Genomic DNA, 26,705 nt, shown 5'->3' on the forward strand with positions numbered 1-26,705 from the left:
GGACCAAGAGCAGGACTTGCATCAGCCCAACTTAGCGAGGGCGACTGCAGGGCTAGAAGTGAGTCTTCGGAGAGTGACAGAAGAAGTGGCAGCTCCTGGCATCAGCCCTCTTCTGGGCTCAGTGGTCTCTCAGCGCTGGCGGGTCGTGCAGGCTCAGTGACCCAAATCATCCAATGCGTACACTGTCAGTCATGATGGGGCCTCCCGGGGTGGCGGGAGCTCAGCGGTCCTCTTCTTCAGACATGGGGCTCCAGCAACAGCAATGCACTTCTAGGTGCTGTTGGAAGCATGATGGCTGCAGTCCAAATGTGCATTGCGATCTTCAGTGCCATAGTTGCCAGGTGCTTGTTTGTCACATGGTGAAAGTTTCAATCTCCAAGCAGCTTAATTGACTTGGCCCTACTAAGGTGTTGTCAGTGCCAAGCAAGCCACTCACTGAATGGGTACCACAAGGTTGCAGTCTCCACTTTTGGGACAGCCAGGAATGCATGACATGGAGTTGGCAGTGCCATGGTCACACGTCCAAGGCAGAGCCTTCTTTAGCACTGGTGTTGGACAGTGTGAGAGTCTTTGGTGACACTCCCGACCTTCCCGAAATGATCTCCTTCTTCGCAGATTTCCCAACTACCACCTTCCAATGGTGTCCATCTGCTGTCCTTTGCCCCTAGTTCACATTTATTTATTTTATAATGCTATGCATCCAACTTTAGAATGTCAAAGCACTTTACAACATTAACATCACATGCATATTATACAGAGTCAATTAATCATACAGGTGCATAAATCAATGTATAGGAGATGTTACTTAATACAATGAGGACTACAAAGTGTAGGAGTCAAATGTCATCTATACTGGTAGGCATTATATATTAAGAGTGCTTGGTCTGGAGAAAGGATGGGGCAGATTTACTAAATTTTCATGCAGTATAGCAAACAAAGTTGCTATGTTGTGTTGCGTGAAAAAAAGAGAGAGCATAGCAGCACCTTATTGACTATGGAGCCGATTCACAGAACTAATCTGAGACAAAATCCAAAACGTAGTACTTTTGGTATTCACAGAAGGCACTTACGTCTCCTAACTTTACTTCCGCACTCGGGACGGAAATCTCCGGCTGAGGCCGGATAAAGTGTAATCAATGGGCCGGATTGCAATTTTTACAAAAAGGAACATTAGGAATGTGTGATAAATGGTAGAGGAGGTCATGAAAAAGAGTTTGGGCTGGGAAAAGGGTACGGCCATACACTACATCATAACCCAGAAAAGTTTTCTCCTTTGCATCATGGTACATGCAGTGCACAAATTGTGCGGACATAAAGATAAGTGTCGTAAGTGCATTTTGTGAATACCAAAAAATCGGAAGTGCCTTCTGTGAATAGCAAAAGTAGTACATTTAGGATGGTGTCTCAGGTCAGTTCTGTGAATTGGCCCCTAAGATATTTGGCTATTGCTCTTTCCATTTGTGCTGGCGTACATTAGGTGGCCTTCTGCCAATGCAGACCTTAGTGGAAAGTTGGGTGAGTGATGTCAAGCATAGGTTTTATATTAAAAGCGTATTCTACTGGCATGAAATTCTATCCTTTGACAGTTTAACACTTTAACAGTGCACATGCAAAATAACACACATACAATGTTAGAAAGTTTTTTAAAAAGTTAGAAAGGTTTGGAAAAAATAAATATCTTCTCCAACTATCCGCCTGCCTCAAGGAGGTGTATTTTTTTGATGCAAATCCCTTTCTACCAAAGTTATTAGATAGAGATTTGCGTTAAAGCCCAAGGGTGGGTGCATGGGAACGTCCATGTACCACCCATAGTATGTCTCCATGACACAAAGTACCACATAGTGCTACTTCGTGTTACTTTAGAGCTACTTTCCAGTGCAATTCAAGCATGCTCTTGAAAGTAAACCCCATAACAATACTTTGCACCACCCTGTGATGCAAACGAGGTTCAAAGTGTTAGTAAATCCACCCCATAAACTCAGGTTTTGAAATGTAAAACTGTGATTGGGGGAGTCATACTAAAAAATTGTATAAATGCCAAAAGGAATCCATTTTAGAATATTGAGGGGAAAAACAATATGGTACTAATGTTAAGCTTGGATTTTGCATGCAGTGCTTTAATGCCAGTTCATGGCTCAATGTGCTATAGTTAAAAGGCTGTGACCTATGATCTCCAAGTAACATAAGAATCTCTGGAACAAAAGGAGTATTCCACTGAGCTATCTACTTAAAATACAAATTTGTGATCTGAATGTTACACATTGTGCTTTGGAGTTGGACAATTTACCCTCTATGCTACTTTATCATGAGACAAAACTGTGACTAGACAAATGACAGATCTATCCATCAAGCGCATTAACCTCCAGAGTTATCGTGCCTTTGTCATTATCCACTGAAAAATGCCGGGCACACAAAGATCTCTGCAGGCTGTTCTTATCTCGCCTCAGCCTGTCATACAAAGGTGCCCCCTCGAGCTTGGAGTCTAGAGTGGCGGCACCGGTCGCACTGCCTTAAAGCAAGCACAGCAGGTGCCAAAGCTGAAATGTCGACCTCAGCTTCAGTCGGGCATCCTGCTCAGGCACATCTCTTCAAGTGCCTCAGCAGTGATGATGGAAATGACAAGGGAAGCCACTCAAACACGCTTCAGAAGCACAGTAGTCTTCCAACGCCTTCTGAAACTGATCTGCAACACCAATCTCATCAATCTCAGTCAATGAGACTCAGATGAACGGACCCTTGCACCAGAGTGAACTGCTCCTACCCCTTTCCACCAGTCAACTCCCTCTGCAAGGTGGGCTCACTCCTTCCACTTTGTTAAGGAACGACTCCTTGGGGTCTTGGGAAAAGTCAGGCAGTTTTTCCTCAAGATCAAGCTCCAGATGGTGTACGATCACCTCGAGGAAGCTAGCTTTTGGAGATACACCAGTCATGGTTGTGCAGTATCCTCTGGGTCCTCTGTGGAGGACCCGCACCTCTGTCAGAGAGAACTTGGTACTTGAAAGCAAGTGGGTCAGCAGGTGTCACCTTTATGCAGTTAGCAGAATGGGTATGTGCATTTTCTGTTGGCCTTTGTAAAACTGGTTTGGGTCGGTTCCCTTTTCATGTGTCCTTCTAAGGCTGTCTTCAAGCCTCAGCCTTTGTCTTGACTGATGTTGCACACAGAAGGTCATCTCCAGGTTGGCGCACCCACATCAGAGTCACCAAGAAGTATGAGCAGTCTGCACCTGACTCTCAACAGCCACACTTGATAGTGCTTAGAAAGATAGGCAAATGGCTGCTCGCCTTCTAAAGGACCCTTCACACCCTGCCACAGAAACTGTCATTTTCAGGAAGACTAATCAGAAACGATGTAATCAAAGATGAAATCTGTCTCCTCTTTTCCCTCTAAAGTGTCTAGCCAGTCTAAGGAATGTCCATCACACACTCCCATTTCCTGAAATCAACCTCACCTAATCTTGTGTACATACCCAGAGCAGGGACTTTCAAAATGGAACCCACAGGCCTATGCCACTTTGGCTCACTGAGACCCTCATGCAACACTTACCAAACTGCCCTAGCACTCATGCACACATGCATGGGATCTCTTTGCTATATTTACAGGTTTACCACTATCAGCAGTATTTTGGGTTAATGGACCATTAGGCTGTCCTTCATGTGACACATGTTAAAAGGCTGTGTCCTATAATTCATACTTAATCATACTATAAACCAATGTGAATTATGAGCTGGTGGTTGCAGGTGGAGTGCATTTATTTTTGGGGTTACTGGAAAAAACATTATAGACTTTGCAAGAGAGAGAGAGAGAGAGGATGAGAAAGACAGTAAAACAGTCACAAAAGGAGAAAGCAGAGATGAAAAAGAACCAGAAAGGTAGTGGTAAAGACACAGGGAGTGTCTGATGGTGGATTAAGGAGGCATAAGGTGGAATAAAAAATATGCAGCATTGGTATTCAACACCTCAACCATCGATAGCACTGCCACAGGCTTCTGAGCAAAGGTTTGGACCCCAGCACGTATTCTTTTACAAATGAAGTACTTTCACTCTGCCCTGTGCCCTTTTGCCTCCTGTTTCCTTTGCAGTTCCTCCTCCGTAGGTTTTGCTCTTTTTGTATTGCATTTGTAATTGTACTGTGATTACTTTTATTTGCTTCTATTAGTTTTTATCGTTTTTCATTTCCCTCTTGTACTTTTACTGTGCCCTGTGCCCTTTTGCCTCCTGTTTCCTTGGCGTTCCTCTCTTCCATTTTTACCGCCACTGCGGCCCCTCCCCTCGCTTGCACATTTGTCTGCTTTCAGCTGCTCCTCCCTCCCACATCCTCTCTTATGGCGGCCACGCAGCGGACGCGCCCAGCGGGCGTGCCGCTGGTGCACCGACAGTGCCTGGACCGTACCCAGCGCCAGAACCCCTGGCCCCCGCTAACGCCAGGACACCCATCTCCGTTACGATGCCAGCACCCTCCACGCACTCAACACTGGACGATCACACACCTACTTCCTAGCTGCCCGAAGCAAACCCAAAGAACCCTTCTTGTACCGGAGCTGAAGCTTCACCATCCTCCGAGCCACCAAACCACCCACAGAGAAAGGACGCAACCACCTCAGATGCATTCTACTCAACACCAGCTCCACCAGGACCTCCTCGACCCCACCTCCCCAGACGTCGCCTTCCTGACTGAGACCTGGTTGAAACCCTCTTCGGCACCCGACATCGCCATAGCCATCCCTGGCGGCTACAAGATCACCCGCAGTAAATGGAACAGTAGGAGGAATAGACATCGTTCACAGGAACACCCTCAGAGTCTCGACCAGCACCAATGGCACGCTCAGCACTGCCGAACACCTGCACTTCCAGACCCACACTGATCTCAACACCACCTTCAGAGGAACACTCATCTACAGACCCCCTGAACCACTACCACAGTTCAGCAACACCATCGCCGACTTCGTCAGCACGCACGCCCTCGCCTCCACAGACCACATCCTCTTCGGGGACCTGAACTTCCACCTCGAGAACAACAATAACACCAACTCCACCAACTCCACCACCTTGATAGACAACCTCGGACTCAGACAGCTCGTCACAACACCCACCCAATCTGCCTGCCACACGCTTGTCCCCATCTTCTCCGCAAGCTCCCACGTCTCCTTCAGCCACACCACCGAACTCCACTGGACCGACCATCGCTGCATCCACTTCATTTTCCGGAAACCCACCACTCACCACCGCACTCAACAGATCCCTTTCAGATGCTGGAGCAAAGTCACTGAAGACCAGCTAAACACCACCCTCGCCCGAAGCCCACCCGTCGACCCCTCCAACCCCAACACCACCGCCTGCAACCTTAGACAGTGGATCAATAACTGCGCCAACACCCTCGCCCCGCTCAAGAAACCATCCCAACAGACACACCAACAAGAAAGCCAGTTGGTTCATCACGGACCTCCAGGCATCCAAGCAAACCTGACGAAAACTAGAGAAGAAATGGCACAGCGAACAGACACCAGACAGCTACGCAGCCCACAGGAACGCCATCCGCAGACACCATCACCTCATCAGATCTGCAAAAAGGACCTCCTTCAAAGACCGCCTACACAACAATGCACACAACAGCAAAGAGCTCTTCAACATCGCGAAGAAGCTCTCCAATCCCAGCTCCAACACCAACGACATCCCACCTTCACAAGACCTGTGCGACGCCCTCGCCACCTTCTTCCATCACAAGATTGCAGACATCCACAACAGCTTCAAGACCCTGACCGCCCGACAATCACTGAGACCTCCGACCTCACAGCCACCACCCTCACAAATCCCCTGCTCACCTGGACCAACATAAACGACGACGACACCATCAAAAACATGAACACCATCCATTCCGGCTCTCCATCAGACCCATGCCCACACAACATCTTCAACAAAGCCAACTCCACCATCGCACCCCATCTCCGCAAAGCCATCAACATCTCCTTCGAGACGCGACCTTCCCGGAAAGCTGGAAGCACGCCAAGATCAACTCCTTACTCAAAAAACCCAAAGCGGATCCCAAGAACCTCAAGAACTTCCGACCCATCTCCCTGCTCCCGTTCCCAGCGAAGGTCATAGAGAAGACCGTCAACAGACAACTGACCCACCACCTTGAGTAGAAAAGCATCCTGGATCCATCCCAGTCCGGTTTCCGCAGCAACCACAGCGCCCAAACTGCCCTCATCGCTGCCACTGATGACATCAGGATCCTACTGGACAATGGCGAAACCGCTGCCCTCATCCTCCTGGACCTGTCAGACACCTTCGACACTGTCTGCCACCGCACCCTACACACATGCCTCCACAACGCTGGGATCCGAGACAAAGCACTGGACTGGACCAGTTCCTTCTTCTCCGGCAGAACCCAGAGCGTCCGCCTCCCCCCTTTACGATCCGAAGCCACCGAGATCATCTGCAGCGTACCCCAAGGATCATCGCTCAGCCCGACATTGTTCAACATCTACATGGCACCACTCGTTCACGTCGCCTGATTGCACAACCTCAACATCATCTCCTATGCTGACGACACCCAGCTGATCATCTCCCTCACCAAGGACCCCCTCACCTCCAAAACCAACCTTCACGAAGGAATGAAAGCCGTTGCCGTGTGGATAAAGATCAGCTGCCTGAAGCTGAACTCAGACAAGACGGAAGTCCTCATCCTCAGCTCCACTCCCTCAGCGTGGGACGATTCCTGGTGGCCAACCACACTGGGAGCAGCACCGATACCCACCGACCACTCACGCAACCTAGGGTTCATCCTCGACTCAACACTATCCATTTCCAAGCAAGTCAACACTGTTTTTTCCTCCTGCTTCAACACCCTCTACATGCTCCGCGAGATGTACAGGAGTATCCCAACCGAAACAAGAAGAACAGTCACACAGGCCCTTGTCAGCAGCAAGCTAGACTACGGTAACGCCATCTATGCAGGAGCCTCGGCCAAACTCCTGAAACGACTACAACGCATACAGAACGCCTCTGCACGCTTCATCCTCAACATCCCTCGCCGCAGCCACATCACACCCCACCTAAAGGACCTGCACTGGCTTCCCGTCAACAAGAGGATCACTTTCAAGCTCCTCACCCACGCACACAAAGCACTCCACAACACCGGACTGACATACCTCAACAGACGACTCACCTTCTACACCCCGAACCGCCAGCTCCGCTCCACCAACATTGCCCTCACCACCGTTCCTCGCATCCAAAGAGCAAACACTGGCAGCAGATCGTTCTTCCACCTCGCCGCCAAAACCTGGAACACCCTCCCCATCCTTCTACAACAGACCCAGGACCTACTCACCTTCAGGAGGCTACTCAAGACCTGGCTATTCCAGCAGTAGCAGCACCCCTCCCCTCAGCGTCTTGAGACCCTCACGGGTGAGTAGTGCGCTTTACAAATGTTATGGTTGATTGATTGATTGATTGATTGATTGATATAAACACTGTAAAACATAATGTGCTGCCAATGCCAAGCTACATGTATGAATATGTAACAGGGACAATAGTGCTCTTGTCACTACATTGGGGTATACCTCCAGGTACAGGACAATTCAAGGACTGTTGATAAGTCAAAGGCAAGTTTAAGAGTTTTCACAAATGCTGGACTACTTCAGCATGAAGATGGAGTCAAAACTCTGAAACCACGATACCAGATACTTGCAGTCGAGTCCGCAGGTCAGGAGTCATTACTGTACACTATGCAGGGGATATTCCCATCCCAACACTTGTTTTAAAATCTTCACGAAATGTTTATCTTTCACAAAAGCATTCTTGAAATTTGCCTCCTGGACAATTTTGGGGAAAGATTTACTTTCCCCCAATATACTGGGGCTAATACTAAAATATTACATGTGCCTTCGTGTTTTCCATAATAGTTATCTGCCCTGAGAGAGCAACTGAAGGTGAAAAAAATCAAGATCTTGGGGTTGAAGAGCCACTGATTGCTCTAACAATGACAAAGGTACAATATGGCTGGGATTCCTTCTCAAGTAATAGTCACTGAGAATTGGAGAATAATGCACTTCTCATACAGTGATATCTGCAGAGCAGGATTGAAAATGTTTCTTAAAAACCACAGTCCTTGGTGAGGGACAGCCTAACACTGCTCATGAATTAACAACTGCTAGTGAGGACATAGGCTGCTTTGTGTCCTACTTAATGTCTGAAATATGACCAAGTTTTCTTTCATGGTAATTCATAGGTGGGACGATGCGAGAATGGCATTATCAAGATGAAATACCCAGTCTGGCCCCGCTATGGCTCCTCCTTACAGCCAATGTCAGACAGTCGCCATCTAACTGTTGCCACACTGGAGGAGCGACCTTTTGTGATTGTGGAGAGCACAGATCCAGTCACCGGTGGATGTGTCCGAAATACCGTTCCCTGCCGCAAGCAAACCAACTACACAGACAGGTAAGTACATCACTGAATCTCCCTCACACCAAAGGCTGGATAAGGTGAAAGGCAAGCTCAGGAATAGACTTAGACTACTCACTGGAGGACGCTTATAGGCCAGTGGCAACTGTTGATAGCTCTGGAGGAATAGATTACCTACTAGAAGCGGCCCACTGTCTAATGTGAACTAGTGATGCCTTTGGAGAAAGGTCACCGGCTAAAAAGAACTAGTGATCACTCTAGAGACCCGAAATACCCACCAGAATATTTTTACAAACCAACTAGATCTGGTGATGGCTCTGGAGATGTAGACTCTCCATTGGAGAAAGGTGATAATCTAGAGAGGAGTGGCAATGGCTCCTGAGACTTAGTATATCTATTAGAGAAGTGTTACAGACTGACAGGAACTAAACTACCACTTCAGGTTAACGTGAATTAGAGATGGTTCTAGAGAGTTAGACTATCCGTAGGAAAAAAGTTATAGGGTGGAAAGAACAAGAGATGGCTCTAAAGCCTTAAGACTTAAGCTAGCTGCTGGAGCTCTGTGAAGGGAGAGCCAGAGACTGCTGTCACTGTGACAACTATTTTTCAAAACGGAGAGGAACGAACTGAGGATTCATTAGACACCCACTCTCAGGATATATAGAGTACTTGATCGAGGACACATGAGAGATCTAACCTGAGGATATGTTGGAGCACTGCGGCTAGATTGTAGACTCTGTTCACAAAAGACAGAGGACCAGATGTACAAATATCTGATCACAAAATACCAGTTGCAGATTGCAAATGGTAAAGATTTTTAAAAATAGACTTATCGGTAAGTCGTTAATTGTGACTTACTCCTATTAGAGGCAATCACAGGGATGGTGGCCTGCTGGGGGGCAGCAAATTACTATGTCTGTTATTACATTTAAAAAAAGGTTAACTTTACTTAAAGGCAATCTAAAATGTAGTCTGTTTTCCTTAAATTGAAAAGTTTATTTTTGTGTTTGTTTAGGAGTTAGCAATGATCCCATGGACCACTGCCTGTTCTTCAAAAACGTGTATTATGTTGACAAAGGGACCCCTTCCTTTTTGCCAATGCAATAACACATCCTTTGAGGTGTCAGTAAAATATCATTGTTTTGCAACCAGATTTAACTCGAAAAACATTGATACCTTAGATACCAATTAGATATTTTGAAGAGAAGCCTATAACATGCCCTTTCTAGACACAAAGGGCCTGATTCACAAAGGTGAACTCGGGCATTTCAGTAAGTGTGCACTTTGGAGTAAGTTTGCGACTTGTTGGTATTCACAAACTGCACTTTAGTAGTAACTTACAATTTTGTAGTAAACCTATACTTTTGTGGTAAGTCCAACACTACACATGGCCAGTCACTGGTACTGCAAAACCCTCCCATAGAAAATAATGGAGGTAGGGACTTAATAAAAAATTGAAAGTTTCTGCAAAAGTGCAGTTTGTGAATACCGAAAAGTTGTAAACATACTCAAAAGTTTACATTCTACAAAAGTGCAGTCTGTGAATAGCATTTTGTAATAAGTATTGTAGTAAAACAGTAGTACTACAAAACGTACTGTAAAATTCAGTTTATGAATCAGCCCTGGATCGGAATGCACTCACAATCCCATTTTAGGAGGTGCAAAAACTTTTCCCGATCCCCAAAAAGGATTTGGACATAACAAAACGCATTTTAACAGTCGCAATCACCATATTGGAGTGTTTGCAACCAGTAGCGGTTGGTAGTGGGAGTAGCTGCTGGGCGGTGACATGATGGGAAGAGGGAGGGCCAGGGTGGGGGGTAGTAATCTATGGATTACGAAGGATTACAGGTAAGTAAACATATAAATAAATAAAACAAATTATGTTGCATTCACTGCCTCGCATTTGGAGATGCAGTGCATGCAACGAAATTAGTTTTATTTATTTATATGTTTACTTACCTGTAATCCTCCGTAATCCATAGATTACTATCCCCCACCCTGCCCCTCCCCCTCCCCACGTCCCCGCCCGGCAGCTACTCCCACCACCGACCGCTACTTTAATTGCAACTGTTAAAACAATCTCTATATTTTCCCATCAAAGCATCTGACTAGGGATGAAATGAGAAACCAAAAATGTCACAATAGGTGTAAAGAAAGGGCAGGCCCGGACTGGCCATAGTGGGCACCGGGCAATTCCCCGGTGCGCCGCAAGGTTGAGGGCCGGTTTTGAGCCCCTGGGGGCCGATTTTGTTACAGGGCCGTTTTTGCAGCATAGCTGCAAATTGGCCCTGCAACAAAATCGGCTGAAAACCGGCCCTAGCAAAGCGCTCGGCGGCACCTCCAACACCCCGAGTGGGGAGAGGGGGGTGGGGCGCGGCCAAGCACTTTGCCCCGGTTTTGGTTCCCAGTCCGGCCCTGAGAAAGGGTCTACTTAGAAGCAGTTAGGAAGAATACATAAAATTAGAACAGATTTCTTCAAATATAGTGCAAGAGGGTGAAACCTCTGAAAAGCTGGTAGGGATGCCATAGAGTCAATCACGGAGCAGGTCTCCTTGCATGACTGGTTCTGCTCCATTCCGGGCGTCTTTCATAGGCATCAACCTTTCGGCAACTCCAAACCTTGTTCTGTTTTTCAGACAGTCAATTCCGCCCATGAAGAAGGTGTAGAAAAGATCTGCAGAAAATCTTTAGAACTACAGATGCCATTATAGTTACTCTATATCCTTTGATGTTTTGGGGGTGTTATTTGGAGGCAGTCAGTGAACTTTATTCACAGTCTCCAGGTGGGTTATAATTGCTTTCCATAACATGTCAGTAAGAGGCTTAGAAGGCCATTACACAAATGACCATTATAAATGCATTTGCTCGAAAAACTGTAACTTTTCACATATTTGCTTCCGTGCAGTAATAGGGCCCCTGTTTCCAAAGTGCTTAAATATTAAAAGGTTTAAGTAATTTGAGGCATTTAAATAATACATCTAAAGCCAGTTTAACATTTGAAAGATTAATGTAAAGTATGCATTACATAAAATAAAGGAAGGATGAGTAAAATATTAATCTCAAGGCTTTCACTTAAAAAGAGATTTTAAAACCCAACTTTTACTCCTAATTGTGTCTTTGAGGTCGGGCAGCCTTTCAAAGGCATGTCATTAAATAGATATGGGCAGTACTGCTTCTTCACAGTTCTGCGCCCATTAGTGCCGCGACACATAAAGCGAAAATCTGGATTAAGAGTTGGGTGGTAATAGAATCGAATATCATTCATGGCAGAAGTGCTAAAGGGTTGACATAGACTTTGGCAGACAGGTTACTCTGTCACAAATGTAGCTGATATCCCGTCCACCCTATTACAAGCGTGTTATATCTTATGGTACCTGTAATAAGACGGACACAATATCTGTCACTTTTGTGACGAGTAGCCTGCCCACGAAATTTTAGTCCAAACTCCAGAGGGGAAGCCTTCAGTGGATGTTTTCTACACCACAGGGGTCGTATGGTTGACGTAATTCTACTGCGAAAGAAGGACCTACCCCAGGACTGAAACCTGTGACTCATGGATTGATTTTACCAAGTTTAGGTAGAATATCCTGGCTAAGGTAGAGTGAGAGAAGAGTTAAAGAGGAAGCCACACTTAGGAGTGACTAGAGAAGATAGAATATGTATACATAAAAGACTTAGGCTGAATGGAAGTTAGTCGTTGACGCACTGATTCCTCTTCTTTGTTCTAGCGGGCAGGAGCTGACGGACCCCTACACCAAGCTCTGCTGTAAGGGTTTCTGCATCGACATCCTGAAGAAGCTGGCCAAGACTGTGAAATTCTCTTACGACTTGTACTTGGTTACGAACGGGAAGCACGGCAAGAAGGTGCGCGGAGTCTGGAACGGAATGATTGGAGAGGTAGGAAACGCCAGCTTCCGTGGAAAACACGCTCCATTCAGACAGTCACTCCATCTCACAGTGTCACTCCACTGTAGACAGTAACCCCATCCATACTGTACCTCCCTTACAGGTTACCGCATTCCACTCAACATTATCCATAATTCTCGTAATCTTCAATTAGCAGCCCCAAAACGAAAGCCCAACCTTGTAGATCACCACTTTAGTTTCGAAAGCCCTTTCTCGCCAACTAGAGAATGAACCCCATCCACAGAGCACCTATTCAGAGAGAGTGACCTCCATCCCTAGGGGTGAGTAAAAGCCACTATCCAGCAGGGCACCGCTTGTACAGCTAGTACGCCCTGGTCCACAGAGTCCATCCCACCCCACAGTGCCGACCTTTAAATGTAGTCATCTTATCTCCAACTTTTCGCTGGGTTGTAAATGGGTCAGTTATATGTTTCTCTTTTTTTTTAAAACTGATTAATATCAAAACAGATTGAATCAATATGGGGAACTTGCAAAAACGTACGGTGTACGAGCAATCAAACTAACTTAATCAGGGCCTGTCCTAGATTTCTGCTGCCCCAGGTCAAAATGCCTGGGTGTACTCCTCACACTTCCACCTTCCTGAACGAGGCACGCACACAAACGAGCACATCGTGCTATTTTATTTAGCTGTTAGCACCTATTTTGCCCCATTAACTAATGTAATACTTTTACATGTTCTTTTACTCAGACACCGGCACCGTTGGTATAGTGTCTCAAGGCTGGCATGCAGGGTTTTCAAGGGATTAAACAGTTTTGCTGCCCATCCCCCCCTGCCGCCCCATGCATTTGGCTGGGAGGTGTCAGGTTGAAGGGGGGGATTTGGTTTTAACCTCTACTCCCTAAAAATCGCATATCACTTTTTATTTTAAAATATATTCGCCTCTTTCTCGCCAATTTCTTCTTGCTTGTGGCATGCCCTCTCTTTTGGCCTTGGCAACCCCACTACATCCTCCTCTGGACTAGACCCCTCAGGACCACCCCTGCCAGTGAGGTAAGGTTTATAGAGAGAAATTATGCCCAATGCAGTCAATGTAAGCCTGCCTCACACATTCCGTTCTTTAAATAAAGCAATGTTAAATAAAGTATTTTTTAAATCTCTTTTCAAAATAAGTATTTATTTGCGTTTCATGCTTTTAAAAATTAGTTCATATTCACTTGTCCTTTTTGCTCTGTACCTTTTTTAAAAAAAAGCTATCAATAATTTGTGGCCCCGTGTTTGCTCTTCTGCACAAATGTTCTTGTAATAGACTGGAGTTACCTAAAAACGAAGGCGAGGGTAACCTTGGGGCGCGAGAACCTATCCTCTGTGCTTACATGCATGACTATTCATTGTCCAAACAGCCTTTTCTTTCTGTCCTGCGTTTTTATCTCACTTGGCATGCAGTTTCTGTACTCTGACTTGCATTTTTATTTTACTCCCTTCAGCTCATATATAGCCATGTTTAGAGAGCAGCGAAGCACCATTTCACACCTTTAAAAAATATTATTCTGTATTATCTACAAAGTGTCCGTACATCCGCCTTTCCTGGCACTGATAATGTAAGAAACCTAACTAGTCATACACAATAAGCAAAAGATATTCAGTGGTACTAAGGAAACAGTTTTTTTCCTAAATGGAAGCATATCAAGGATTATCTGCGCTGTATTATGCAAGGTGTTCCACTGAGTGTTCGCTGCAGACACCTAAATGACTCCCGCCCCTTGCTCTTGCTCTGCTCTTGAAGCAGCACTAAGGTAGCTGGCCCCAGAAAGCAAGGCTACCATCTTACTAACGTGAGTTTGAGAAGCTCTGGATCAGCCCCATTAATGGACCCTGAGCATGGTAGAAAGGTGATCCATGCCAATAGGCCGCCAGAGGTAAAATGGAGAAGATGGGTTTCCTCAGTTCTGTCCTAGAGAATGGATTTAAACCATTGGAGCACAATGTCATTAATTCCAGTAGCTTCGAATCTGTACACCAGCAACCCGTGGCCGGTGTGAAAGGTTGCCCTAGATTTGATAATATCAGAGAAGCATCTTCTTCCAGAAAGATGTATCAGTCACCCAGTAAGGTACCTGGATCGATGTTTTGATGATATTGTATGTTCTGTTGAGGACTCTTTCATAGGGGAGCCACAGAGGCATGCTTAATTCAGTCTTGGACTGAGTCATATTCCAAAGAGTCAGTAAAATACACCATCTGGCAGACCATTCCCTAATTTATTTGTTGAGTGTATTTAGCTAGTTGTAGATGCCTTAAATCCTCCCTTCTTACCCAGGTGAAAGACACGTTGAAGGTAGAAGCTGGAGGGAATGTTTTGGTGAATGAAAAGAGTCATGTCTAGTTGTAGAATAATGTCTTGCCATCTGTGCCCCCAGGAGATTAACCAGCAGGACTATCAAAATATGCCTTTTCTTCAGCTATTCCTTGGCCACTTGGCCATCATCTGTGAAATTTTAACTAAAGCAGTGAAGTTCATCTCATTTCCCTTTTAATAAAATCATAATGGTAATTTAGCATTCCCCGTTTGTATTTACATAGGCAGGCTTAAATGGTATAATCTGTGAATTAATGCATGGAAATTCACTCAAACACCCCTCAAATGAGTCTACAATCTATATGTCTGTAAGATATGTAGATTTCTTTATTTCAATCGTAACTTCTGACACTAATGTCTGTTTAACCAGTTACCATCAAGCAAGGAACAATTATTTGCTCAATGGAGGGTCCCTTTTGGATACCGAGATTCTAGTAGAGGTTTTTTTCTATTACACAATGCTTTGGAAAGATTACTAGGATATAGGATTTAGTGTTATTATTACTGATGGAAAAAGATTGTTAAACTACTGTAGGAAAAATTCTGATTTCCTATTTAATCAGGAAAAAGCATATATAAAAAACACATTCAAAATAAATCAGTTCATCAACATACAGTAAATATTAGCAATGATAATAATAATATTTCAATAATGATGGCATAATTTTTCTGGTCATTATTAATAAATTGTACTAGTCTAGGGAGTACATCTTCATTGATAGACTATCCATAGGTTCTTCCTCTGATGTTATCGCATTACTACAGACATGTTTTGTTTCTGTTGCCAGTCCCTTCTTCCTTGCTTCTCTCTCCCCATCTCCCGCCCCCTGCCATAGTTTGTGTTGTGTGCCCTGCACCTCTCCGTACCTGGAACTTGTGACCCTGGAGTTTCTTGTGTACTCACTGTCCTGCTTCATTTCTCATCCCGCGAGGTGTACTACAAGCGCGCTGACATGGCCATCGGATCCCTTACCATCAACGAAGAACGCTCAGAAATTGTGGATTTCTCCGTGCCCTTTGTGGAGACAGGCATCAGTGTGATGGTGGCCCGCAGCAATGGCACAGTGTCTCCCTCCGCCTTCCTGGGTGAGTAGTGCAACCCGCATAACTTGTCGAAGCAGTCACTTCCCCTGCGTACCTGAATGCATATTGAAATTTTTCAGATCAAGATTAGGCATGGAAGACAGTTTTAACCTAGCAAAATGTGTGAATTTCACGTTACGTGAATCTCGCGACAATTCACAGCCATGAATTTTCATATAATTTTGCTCATAGGCAAATAATTTGAGCAGAAAAATTCTCCTCAGACCAGTCCTTACATGTGGCTTTTAAACTTAATGGGCCATATTCATCAAATTGTAATGCAGCGCAGCATGTCACCTTGCTGTGCTGCGGTACAGAGAAAAGACAGGAATGCGTTGTATTTATCACAATACGGCAGACGCATCCCTGCCTTTTCCCAGCGCTGGCGCACAATGTGCTGCCTAGCACCAATTCTCTAGTAAAAGAGAGAGGGACCCCACACCAAAGGGATAGGGTACCAGAACTGACTATATGTCAAAATAGATTCCCTTTGGGTTGTTTTAGGAAGAAAACACCAATTCTTACAGACCACTAAACAAATAACATTCACTCTTTAGGACCTACTGAAAGGTACTATAGAGTGAATGTTATTTGTTTAGTGGTCTGTAAGAATTGGTGTTTTCTTCCTAAAACAACCAAAAGGGAATCTATTTTGACATACTGCCTAGCACCAATACAGGCACTTTCAATGGACTTTGCATTGGAACACCGATGCACCACCCATGCAACACCTTCCTGGGGCAGAGGAGCACAATGCACAATTTGCGCTGCGTTGCGCTCTTTTGAATTTATAACGCCACTTAGGACCACACAAGTTGGCCTTGAATGGCTTGATAAATCGCATTACAAAGTGTTGTGTCACTTTTGCACCAAGCAACAGGGTGCAAAAGTGACGCAACCCTTATTAAATATGTCCCAAAGTATGCCACTGTGTTCAATTATTACATTTGATATCGGCAAGTGAATTTTGCATAATTTGCATTTTCATCAAATTTCACACAAAAAAAGTATGATTTCACACACCCTTACTTAAGGTGCCTCACTTTTAAAGTCACTGTTGGTCCTTGTGATACTTGCTCAGCTTTCTCTGCCACTTTCTGTTCCATTCGCTGAAACCTCGAGCTGTATCCGCCAAGTGAAAGGAATTGAAAGGAACATAAAACTCTTTACACTACTTTGTTGTTCATCAGTTGGCATTAATCCTGACTGCTAATACCAGACCCAGAGCTACTGATCCCAGGATTCAGGATTTAGCAGGAGATTAAGAGCGATTTCCAGAAGTTTAAACTCTTTGAAAGCATTGCTGCATCACTTTTTGTGTGTTTAATATAATGCTACCAGAGTGACTGTCCGAGGGTTAGGCTGGTTGCAAGTACTCTTCCCGCCATCAGAGTAAACAAATGGGGTAAATGAGACAGATGCTCAGTTTGGAAAACTTCGATGGGACTTCGATCATGCACCATGAGGTCTTTTCCATGTGTTTTCCCCAGCATTCTGCAAACGGCCTTTAAATAAAAAGAAAACGTCGCAACCCTGGCAGGTTAATCAAGGCTGTGATAGTGAGAGGGCTTACTGCACCTGGAGCCTAGTGTTCCGTTTAAGCAGTTCGTGTCTCCTTGTGTATTGCTGTTATCCTTGCGAGGGTGTTTGCTTCACTTCAGCTTCATTTCCTGGGACGCACTCACATCTCTTCAATAATAGAGCGTCGCGCGCTCTCAGTAGACCTGCAGGCAGCCCTGGCGCCGCGTGGCCTGACGCCAGGCGCACAAGTGACCTCACGTCAGACATCTGCAGGCGCGCAGCCCAGGCAGGGCCCTCACTGAGGCCAGGCTGGCAGGCGAGAGAGCTCCCGCCGTGCGAGTCCGGGGAGAAGATCAGTAGGGGTGGTAATCAGAAACCTGAAGAAAATAAACAGAAATTGCAACTACTATGAAGAGTTAAAAGAAGAGAACGCACTTATTTGATATCGATAATAGACATTAGCCGGTTCCACCATTTAAAAAGTTTGGCCACGAAGGTACTGACAGTGTCATGTCTGGCCTCATTACAAAAGGTGCGTTAATAAAAATAATAATATTAACACAATTTTCACACGTGAAAGCGTACAAGCGTAGTGAGCGCTATGTAAATATTGCAATACAATACAATACAATATTTGGCCTAGAATGTCTGGGTGAAGTACCTAAACCTGTTAGGTAAGCAGAGTACAGTTTTTCTTGGCAAGGTATAGGTAGGTAAAGCCGGGCAGTGACCATTGTGTAATGAATTTGAGAAAGTATGGGCATGATGTATGCATGCATGCAATAGAGGCTTACCGCGTGCTACGCACCCCCTCGGGCACCTCAGGGTACAGGCACTTCTTGCACACTTGTTAAAGAGGAACACCTTTGACAAGATCTGCCAACACGTTCCCGACTCCTCCCCTCTTGTGTACCAGCGATACAGTCCAATTGCAATTTGTGTGTTTCGCTTAGAGGTTTCTGGAAGGCATAGATAATTAAGGCCGGAAATGGGGCTATCTGTGTAATATGTGCTGGAGCCCAGTGCTGAAGCCTCCACCCACGATCATCCCAGGGGTACTTTATGCAGTTTTGCCCCAGGGCTACAGAAAAAGAAACCATGCCCACATACTTTAGAAGTAGCACTCTTAGAGGAAAATGGTGTGAAACTCATTCGCCCCTAAATATTCCAGGACACATTAATTTACTATTCTCCTGCCAGTTTACAGGAAATGGGGCTTAGTGACTATAGCTACTGACTTTGGAAGCTGGGGACTCAGGTTAGAATCCTAACCTCAGTACTTGTCTCAATAATATGTAATTCTGGGCACATTATTTAATCTATATATGTGATATGCATTTGTGTCATCCGTCTTGATGTACAGGATTGTCTTCCAATCCCTTATGTACTCTACAGTGTGATGTTGCTAAATTTGAAATACAAAAACATTATTTTGGTTAAAACACCAAAAGGCAAATTTCATGCAATGCAGTGCAACAACCAAAGGTGCCAAGGTGCGTTCCGTTAAAGGGAGAGGGCAGAACAGCGGCATATCTCCTAAGGTATGGAGCAGTTTCTCTCTCTGCCTTGCACCACACACTCACTCTTCCACTATGGTGTGAGTGTGATGTCTAGCATAGGGTTTGTACTGGAAGGACATACTTTGAGTACAAAATGCTATACTTAGACATAGTTTAACATTTTTATAAGTTTGAAGAAAATAAATAGTATTCCTAATGTGATGCTTACCTCAAGGAGGCGTACATTTTGGAACAAAGCCCTGTCTACCTTTCCTTAGTGGATAGGGCTTTGTGTCAATGCATTTGCACTGGCACTCCCCTATGTACCACCCATGGTAGGTCCCCTTGATTCTCTGTAGTGCTTAAAGTAGTAGATATGTATTACTTTAGGGCTGCCATCTAATGCAAAATAAGATTTTTGCTGGAAAGTAAATCCCAGTACAACACAGTAGCCAGTTTGTGTCACCTTTGTGATGCAAACCCAGCACAAAAAGTTAGCAAATCTGTGTCCAATTGCATGGTTTGTCAGGCCATTACAATCTATATTGTAGGCAGATCTGCACGCCTGAAAAGTGCATCCCTATCTGCATGATACAGATGTGTTTGTGTGGGCAATGCTTTTGTTGTGTATAAAGTGTGTGCAAGGTTAGAGTTAGTTTTGCTGCATATCATATGTATCACAAACTAATCCGGAAGGGATGCCCGTGGTTTGTATGTGTATAAAGATGCCTGAATTAGGCTGTCAGATTTCCTCACCACGTTTTAGGGTTTAAATGGAGTACTGGCAAAGGTAACTTTAAACACAGGATACTGGGTTCTGCTGCTCGCACAGTCGCCAAGGCTTCCCTGGTGTCCTCCCTCTTCAGGTGTAGCTGTGGCCAGCCAAGATTTACTCCAGGAAGTAGAGGTAAAGAGTTATTTCAGATATAATGTAACCCAACAATAGAAACATGCCTAGTACTTAAGGTTGCTGAAATACAACCCAGTTAGTTGTTATATCCTACAGTCAGCCATCATATCATTGTCTTACTTTCTTTATAAAGAGTCATATGTAAGCTTGGGAGAAACTGCAATTTTTAACACTCGGAAAACATTGTTAATATATCGTCTGTTGGTGTGACGCAGATTCAGTTACAACAAGAGATTATTTGGTTGAGCTAAACTTGTGTGTAAAAATTATTTGAAAAACTAAGGCTTAAAAAACAGATATTATGTAAAATATGCAAAATCCAATAATTGGAGTTTTCACAAGATTACATTTGTGAAAAGCTAAGCATATGCAAACTATGCAAAAACCAATATGTTGGGTGTTTGCAAGATTACATGTATGTGAAAAAAAATTGCCTAAGCGTAGTATAGAGGTAGCTGAACAAAGATTACTGGCAAGAGTTTGGGTCCACAAAACTTGGAATCAACCAGGTTGTGGGGGGAAATGAATTTTGGAATGTTGTATTTCCGTTAGTTCTAATATGTATCAGTGCCACAAAGACTCCTTGAAGCTCATGGTTGTCACTTGGGTCAGTAATTAAAAAAAAAGCAATAAATACAATTAACCCATGTAGTCATTTTTTTCATGCTCCCTGGGCATTGGCATGCTGGAGACAGGATTTGGGGAACTGGACCAACTTCACAGGTGTTGGGATGGAAATAGGTGTGTACCACTGCCTTGAATGCCTCACTGCATGCCCAATTGTCATCCAAACGTTTTGTTTGGTCTTGGCATTATAGTAATCTAGCATGTGTGCAAAGTCTTATTCATGTCCTCGAAAATGTGAGGTCCAGAAACCTTTCTTGACCTGGAGGGGGACACCAAGAGTGCTCTCATAATGGTCTTAGGAGAACTGTTCGTGCCCAGGATAAATCTTATAAAGTAATGGTGGCAGCTTATCATGTTTTGTGAATCTTTAGAGCAACCAGACCTTTTTCTGTGCGTCAGAGAGAGGGCAGTCTACCAGTCCCTCTCACATGCAGTTGCACTGTTATGTGAACCCCCAGATCCCTGAGCTGGCAGTACATAAGCGTGTTGCATGAGTGAGTCTCCAGTGAATGCATAGCACATGTATGTTAGTAGGACTTTGTGTGAGGGATGCCTCTGAGTACTGTGATCAGTTGGATAAATTTTGGATGCTCATTGTTTAGCATGGCACAAGATGAACGATGAGGGTAGCTTCTCCAGACAGGAGAAGTGATCTGCCTGCATTCCTGTGGCTGGAGGGTGAAGATCCAGACTCTGAACTGAGGGAAGATGGACTAAGGGCTGCCTTTAAAAATTTTTAGCAGAGTATTGCCATTTGATAGACGGTAGGGGTATAGAGTGAGACTGCTGTATTTGATGTCCAACATAAATGCAAATGCAAAATGCGATGCAGCGTGCGCTACGAAATTCTTTTTATTAATTACATTGTTTACTTACCTCCAATTATCCATATTCCGGTTTTTAGCAACCCCCGCCCTGCCCTCCCCTGCCCCGCCTTTCTGCCCCACCGGAACTCCCTCCACGGCTGACTACAACATGCAGATGAGTCTGCTGTTTGGACTAAACACTGGTTGCAAGAGTGAACGTAAATGGGTGAAAGATGTTGAATTGATTTGTACATCTGATCAGTTGGGTAACAAAGTAATCTGCACCTGAGTTCATATAATGTCTATGCCCATAGTATACAGGGGACTGTAGCCCATTAAAAATCTCTTGGAGCACGGAGAGAGTACTGAAAGTGGGTTAGTGCCTTACAGAAGACCGAAACCCTGATCACTATTCTGTAAATGTAATTTTTATTGAACTGCGTCATGTTTCTTTTTGCTGTGACATTAAGGTTCTCTCTTAAACTAAACTAGCAGCCCGCCCCAGCGTTGCCCGGGCCAGAAGGAGGCTTGGGGCAGCATTTCAGGCTCGCACGCACTCCCGCACCGGCCCCCGCCCGCCACGACATTGTCTGTGTCCCGGACAATGTCGTGGTGGGCGGGGGCCGGGGCGGGAGTGCACGCAAGCCTGAAATGCTGCCCTCAGACCCTGAGCCTTACCGCAGTTGTTCCTGCCAACCTCCCACAACGGCTCCCTCCCGTCCCGTGTCCCAGAGCCTTACCTGAGCCGCTGCTCCTCCCTTCATCTGCCTCTCTTCATCGTCATCACGTACGTCGCGGCCAGCGCTACTTTCAGGGCACTACTTTTTTTTAATTTACATTTTTTTTTGTTTTTTTCTATAGCCTATGTCTATCTGCACACCCTGAGGATTACAACAATGTATTGGGTGTGTGGATTGGCGCTGTGGTTCCAGAGTTTACCTTGCCAAAAGGTTTGTGTTCTCTCTTTATACTAGTAGTATAGATGAGGACTGGTCTGAATTATACATTATCGTGTCTGTTAGTTGACTGTTGCATTCTGGGCTCTTGTCCCACCACATTACCACCCTGATACCACATTACCATCAACTGCTCACCTTCACTACCCTGAGAGTCAAGAGTGGAAAGGGTTGTACTTGGCCCAGTTTGCAGAATCGTATTAGGATGAACACCAGTGGCAAAATACCTCAGCCATCAAGGTTGGGGCCCCGTTGCCCTTGTTTGCTCGTGGCATCTAAACATGGCCCAACAAGGTCGGTCACGGTTAGAATTTGTTCAGTGCCGCAGGTGTCCTGAGGACAGATCAGATGGCGATGTCTTGTTATCCACTGGCTGGCTGAAAGATGCTTTTTCTGGTGGTCCTTTCATGTTCATAATTTCTCTAGTGTGAGATTCTCCTTTTTGGGGACTGGGAAACAAAGTGCCTCGTGAGGGTTTGGCTTCTTGGTTGAAAATTCGTCAGCAGTTTGCCTTTTGCTTTTTCTGTGTGGCACCTGGTCCAAAAGAATATTCTCAGTAGGCACTGGTTCCCTAAGGGATGACCTATCAACCCACTCCTTCATAGACCTGGAAGGCTTCACCTGCTTTAGATCCACAGCAATTAAACTCCTAGATGGTACAGTAAACAAATAAGGTGGACACTGGAGAGTCCTCAACCAACGCTCATTTTTCTATCAAAATAACATGTTGCTCTTTGGGTAAAGTAAATGGCAGGCCCACAATGTGATCAGGCAATGGTAGGCCTGAATTAAAGGGGCAATCTCCTTAGAAGTGTCTTGCTGTCCTCGCTGATAAGTTGCAATGACATTTCCTTCTCCCAGTGTAATGAGGTTGTTCTTCAGGAGACAGTCACTGACAGATTAGTGCACACACATAACCTCATTAGTCCAATCTAGTCCTCTTTCTACATTTGTATTAATGCCACTAGGAACTTACCTTTATCAGGGTCATGCCTTCTGTTACTTACGTTTCTTGATAAGTCCAACAGACTTGCGGTCCACCAAAATGATACTGACCTCTCTGTCTCTGAGGGCGGTGAGTTTCTTCCTATCCAAATAGATGGTGTTAAGGAACTGATGGGTGTCCTTATGCTCTTTGATCAGATATCAGAGTCCGTCTTCCATCACTACTTCCTTAGCAGTTACTGTGGACTCATTATTTAACTTCGAAAGTAGAACGCAGAGTGGGGGCTCAGAGTCTTCCTGGTATAATTTGGGTGCCTCCTTTTGTGGGCCCTGTCCCAACAGTCCTGTAATCTACGAATAAAAGAGTCCCGGTCAGTTTCGGGGCTGTTGAATTTCTGACAAATGGTTTGAGCCCACTTTATTGTGGTTTCTCTCTGTGCTTTGGTCTCTGAGTGATATTGGCACTCAGTGATGATGTCTGGGTTTTTTGATTGGCATGTACCTACTGTTTGTAATGTTGTTTACCCTTCTGATTCATAACGTTATATAGATGTCAGCTGCCAAAACAGTCCGCTTTGGCTCTGGGACTTAAGGTTCAGCTAAGTGCTGTCCCTCATCTGTAGGACAAACAGCCATGATGTGACCTGTCAACAGCAGGTGGAACAAACCTTTGTTGTTTTCCATCTTCCCATTTATACAGACAGTCAGTCTCCTATTCCCTCCTTTCAGGCATGTGTTCCAAACTCACACACTGATGCTCCACATCTCAGTAAACCTCTCAAGTACTGAACAAGGCTCCATTAAAATCTCAACACAAACTGCGCTTTACGTTGTATATTTTCTACTCATTGGCATCCTTTGATAATTGCCTGGTGCCTATTGAGCAGGTAATTGATTCAGTAAAGTTGTTCCATTCTCCCCGTCTATAAACATGTACATAGTGGAAGTTAGTTCAAGAGAAGTTAGACAAGAGGACATCGGAATGGTGGCTATCTTTTCCTAACAAGCGAAGACCTACCGTGCAGTATTCCCCAGGGTTATGCTCAGTTTCCTCAATTTGTAATGTGTAAATCACCTCATTGGTCTATGTAGTAGAGCTGTGTTGGTATTTAGTGTACAAGTACAATGATGACACCAGGATCATCGTCAAGGTGAAGCCGCATATGGGAATAACTACACTACGGTCATGCAGTTGTGGATTTACGGTTGTGCTTCAGTCATTGGCAGCTAAATAGCTGCTTCCATAATTCCACCCTGGTATCATCACTTAACCTCTTGGCTGCTAGGCGTTTTCCCCCTCCTGTGCTGGGAATTACCATTTTGCTGTTTCCATGACGAGCTCAGCTCGTCATCAGCACACGACACCCGTGGGTGATGACGAGCTGAGCTCGTCATCAGCATCGAAAGGGTTAAAGTCTGGCCTGCCCATTTTGGCCCTTACAACGATATCACTCTTAGAAAACCTAACGTATAAGTTTGAGTCAGAGCTCACACTGTTCTTTTAAATTAAATCCCTCACTCAGATCTCTTAATTTGATTGCACATTTGGCAGCACCTTCTGCTTGTTCTTATTTTGTGAATTTAAGTGTCTGCTGTCAATGGCTCCGTATCATCCCAGTGGTCTGCTGTAATACTGCTTCCCTTGTGCTACCTGCAGACTCCTGTGGCTTGTGCCACACTGACCTTGAAGTCCTGGAATCTTGGTCCAGTGTTGGCATCTCTTCAGTGGCTTCCTCGCTAAAGGAAGATCAAGCACAAGGCATTGCTCATGGGCTGCAGAGCGCTTACCCAAGATAGCCTGTAGATTTTAGCGGTCATGATGCTTCGTTTGATACTGTACGGAGACTTTTGCTTAATTTGCCAGGCTTCTGTCTGTCCCACCTTCCGAAACGTCCTGTCCAAGTGGCACTCATTAAAGACTGAGATGTGTCCACGTTAGATGCAGCGCTTAATGATTCTAACTTGCCTCCACCTAGAAGCCTCCAGGGCCGCAGCAACTTAGATTTGAGCAGTCTGCAAGGGCCAGTGCTTGAGTTTCCTTACCCAGCGCGGTTCTCTTAGCTAACCTAGTGATATTAATCTGACAACAGGATCTTCACTCTGCAGCATTCGTTGCGCAATAACTGCTCTCTGATGGAACATAAAATAACTTTATTCAATCTTGTAGCTGTGTTTTTGGAGGTATAAATCCTAGAGCTCCGCAATCAATTTTAGTAATTATCCCAGGATCTTGAATTAGTAGGGAATACAAAGTGGTCTAGAGGTGAATCTCACTGTGCCACTCACTAGCCCAACTACTGAATGTTATTGCCGGAGAGAGTTAGCCAAGGCACGCCTACTTTCCTTCATGCTCCATTGGAACTTGATTGGTAGTTGTGGTCAAGTAATCACTTTTAACAGGTGTTGTGAAGGCTGTTTTGAGATGTAATGTAACACATAGGCTATCATGCTCAAAGAAGGACCACGCTACAACCAGATGTACTTCCTCAAAAAGTAATTTGTCTTTAATATAATTAAATATATAGAACAATTAAAACGTCATACAATCGGCCACTCAGATAATAAAGCAACTTTGTAAGATCTATACATTGGCAAGCTGCGCAAACTGGTTTGGGACAGAACAGGATGTTTTTTCCAGTTGCGAGCAAGACACTTCACACACAACTCCATAACTTGACATCAGAGATGTTGGCAATTATTTCACTGTACTGGAGGGTCAAGTTTACATGGCTTACTCGCAATGAGGGAGTTCCAGTTCAAGATTCAGGCATCCCAACAACAGGGATTTCATCCATTTGTTTCACAATCTCACCACACACAGTTTGGTGAAGAAATTGACCTTTTATGTCTCAGCTACAGACAGCTGTTGGCAGACCTATTGTTTCCAGTACATTACATTTGCTTAGAGTGGGTTTGGGGTAATCCTCTTGCTAGTGAATGGATGGCTTTGTTGTCTATCTTCTTTTGTAAATGGCTTTCCACCTCATTCATGTTTGTTTTTCCGCTTAGGCGCATTTTGCGATCAAGGTTCTCTGATTGGTTTACGTTGTTTTTGTTGAGGAAACTACTTTTTTCTTTTAGCACTCAATGAGAGTGCATGTTTTTCATGTGCTGCTCTCCTTTTTACTTCAACCCTGGCCCCACTGCTCTTCATTCTCAGTGTTGCTTGCTCTCCCGCTCATCCATTGGATTCCTGCATCCCTGAGCCCCCTGACCTTTTTTCATTATTTTAATATTCTCTCCCCTGCGGCTCCTCCGTTGCTCCCTCACCCATCAATACATGGCTCCTCCTTCCTGATATTCTCTCCCACCTCCTTTCTCCCACCCCATATCTGCCACATTGGCTGTGATAGTGCTTTTACAAAGGGCCAGGATTGCCAAAGCTAATATCAGTGACTGCTCATTTTGAAAGAATAGACAACTGCTATACCTTCAAGATGCCCACTACTCAACATCACGATGAAACATGGTGGCTGTCTAAAAAAATTAATAAACATTGTTATTTGACCTTTTAAGCTGGATGCCACATTGCATGTAGCAACATCACAATGCATCGGGCAGCTCTCTGTAAAGTATTGAAGACATTGTTTTCTATACAGTCAAGATGGCTGCCAACATAGAGACGACAATGCCACTCTGTGTGACGTATTGTGGCAGCCATCTTATAGGTAAACAAAGCATGTTTTACATACAGGAGCCTATTAACAAACAGCATTTTGCAGTATTT

At 44.7% G+C, this 26,705-nt stretch overlaps 1 protein-coding gene across 1 annotated transcript in view; it reads left to right on the forward strand.

Annotated features, from left to right (window-relative positions):
- GRIN2C (glutamate ionotropic receptor NMDA type subunit 2C) overlaps positions 1-26,705 on the forward strand; it is a 346,074-nt gene that overhangs the window by 137,442 nt on the left and 181,927 nt on the right. Inside the window, exons 4-6 of the mRNA XM_086928756.1 lie at positions 8,229-8,440; positions 12,136-12,304; positions 15,564-15,717. Of these exons, the coding sequence (XP_086784882.1) occupies positions 8,229-8,440; positions 12,136-12,304; positions 15,564-15,717 (535 nt within the window). The remainder of the gene's footprint in view (positions 1-8,228; positions 8,441-12,135; positions 12,305-15,563; positions 15,718-26,705) is intronic.

Source organism: Lissotriton vulgaris, chromosome 7 (assembly GCF_964263255.1).
Source record: "Lissotriton vulgaris chromosome 7, aLisVul1.2, whole genome shotgun sequence".
Taxonomy (NCBI): domain Eukaryota; kingdom Metazoa; phylum Chordata; class Amphibia; order Caudata; family Salamandridae; genus Lissotriton; species Lissotriton vulgaris.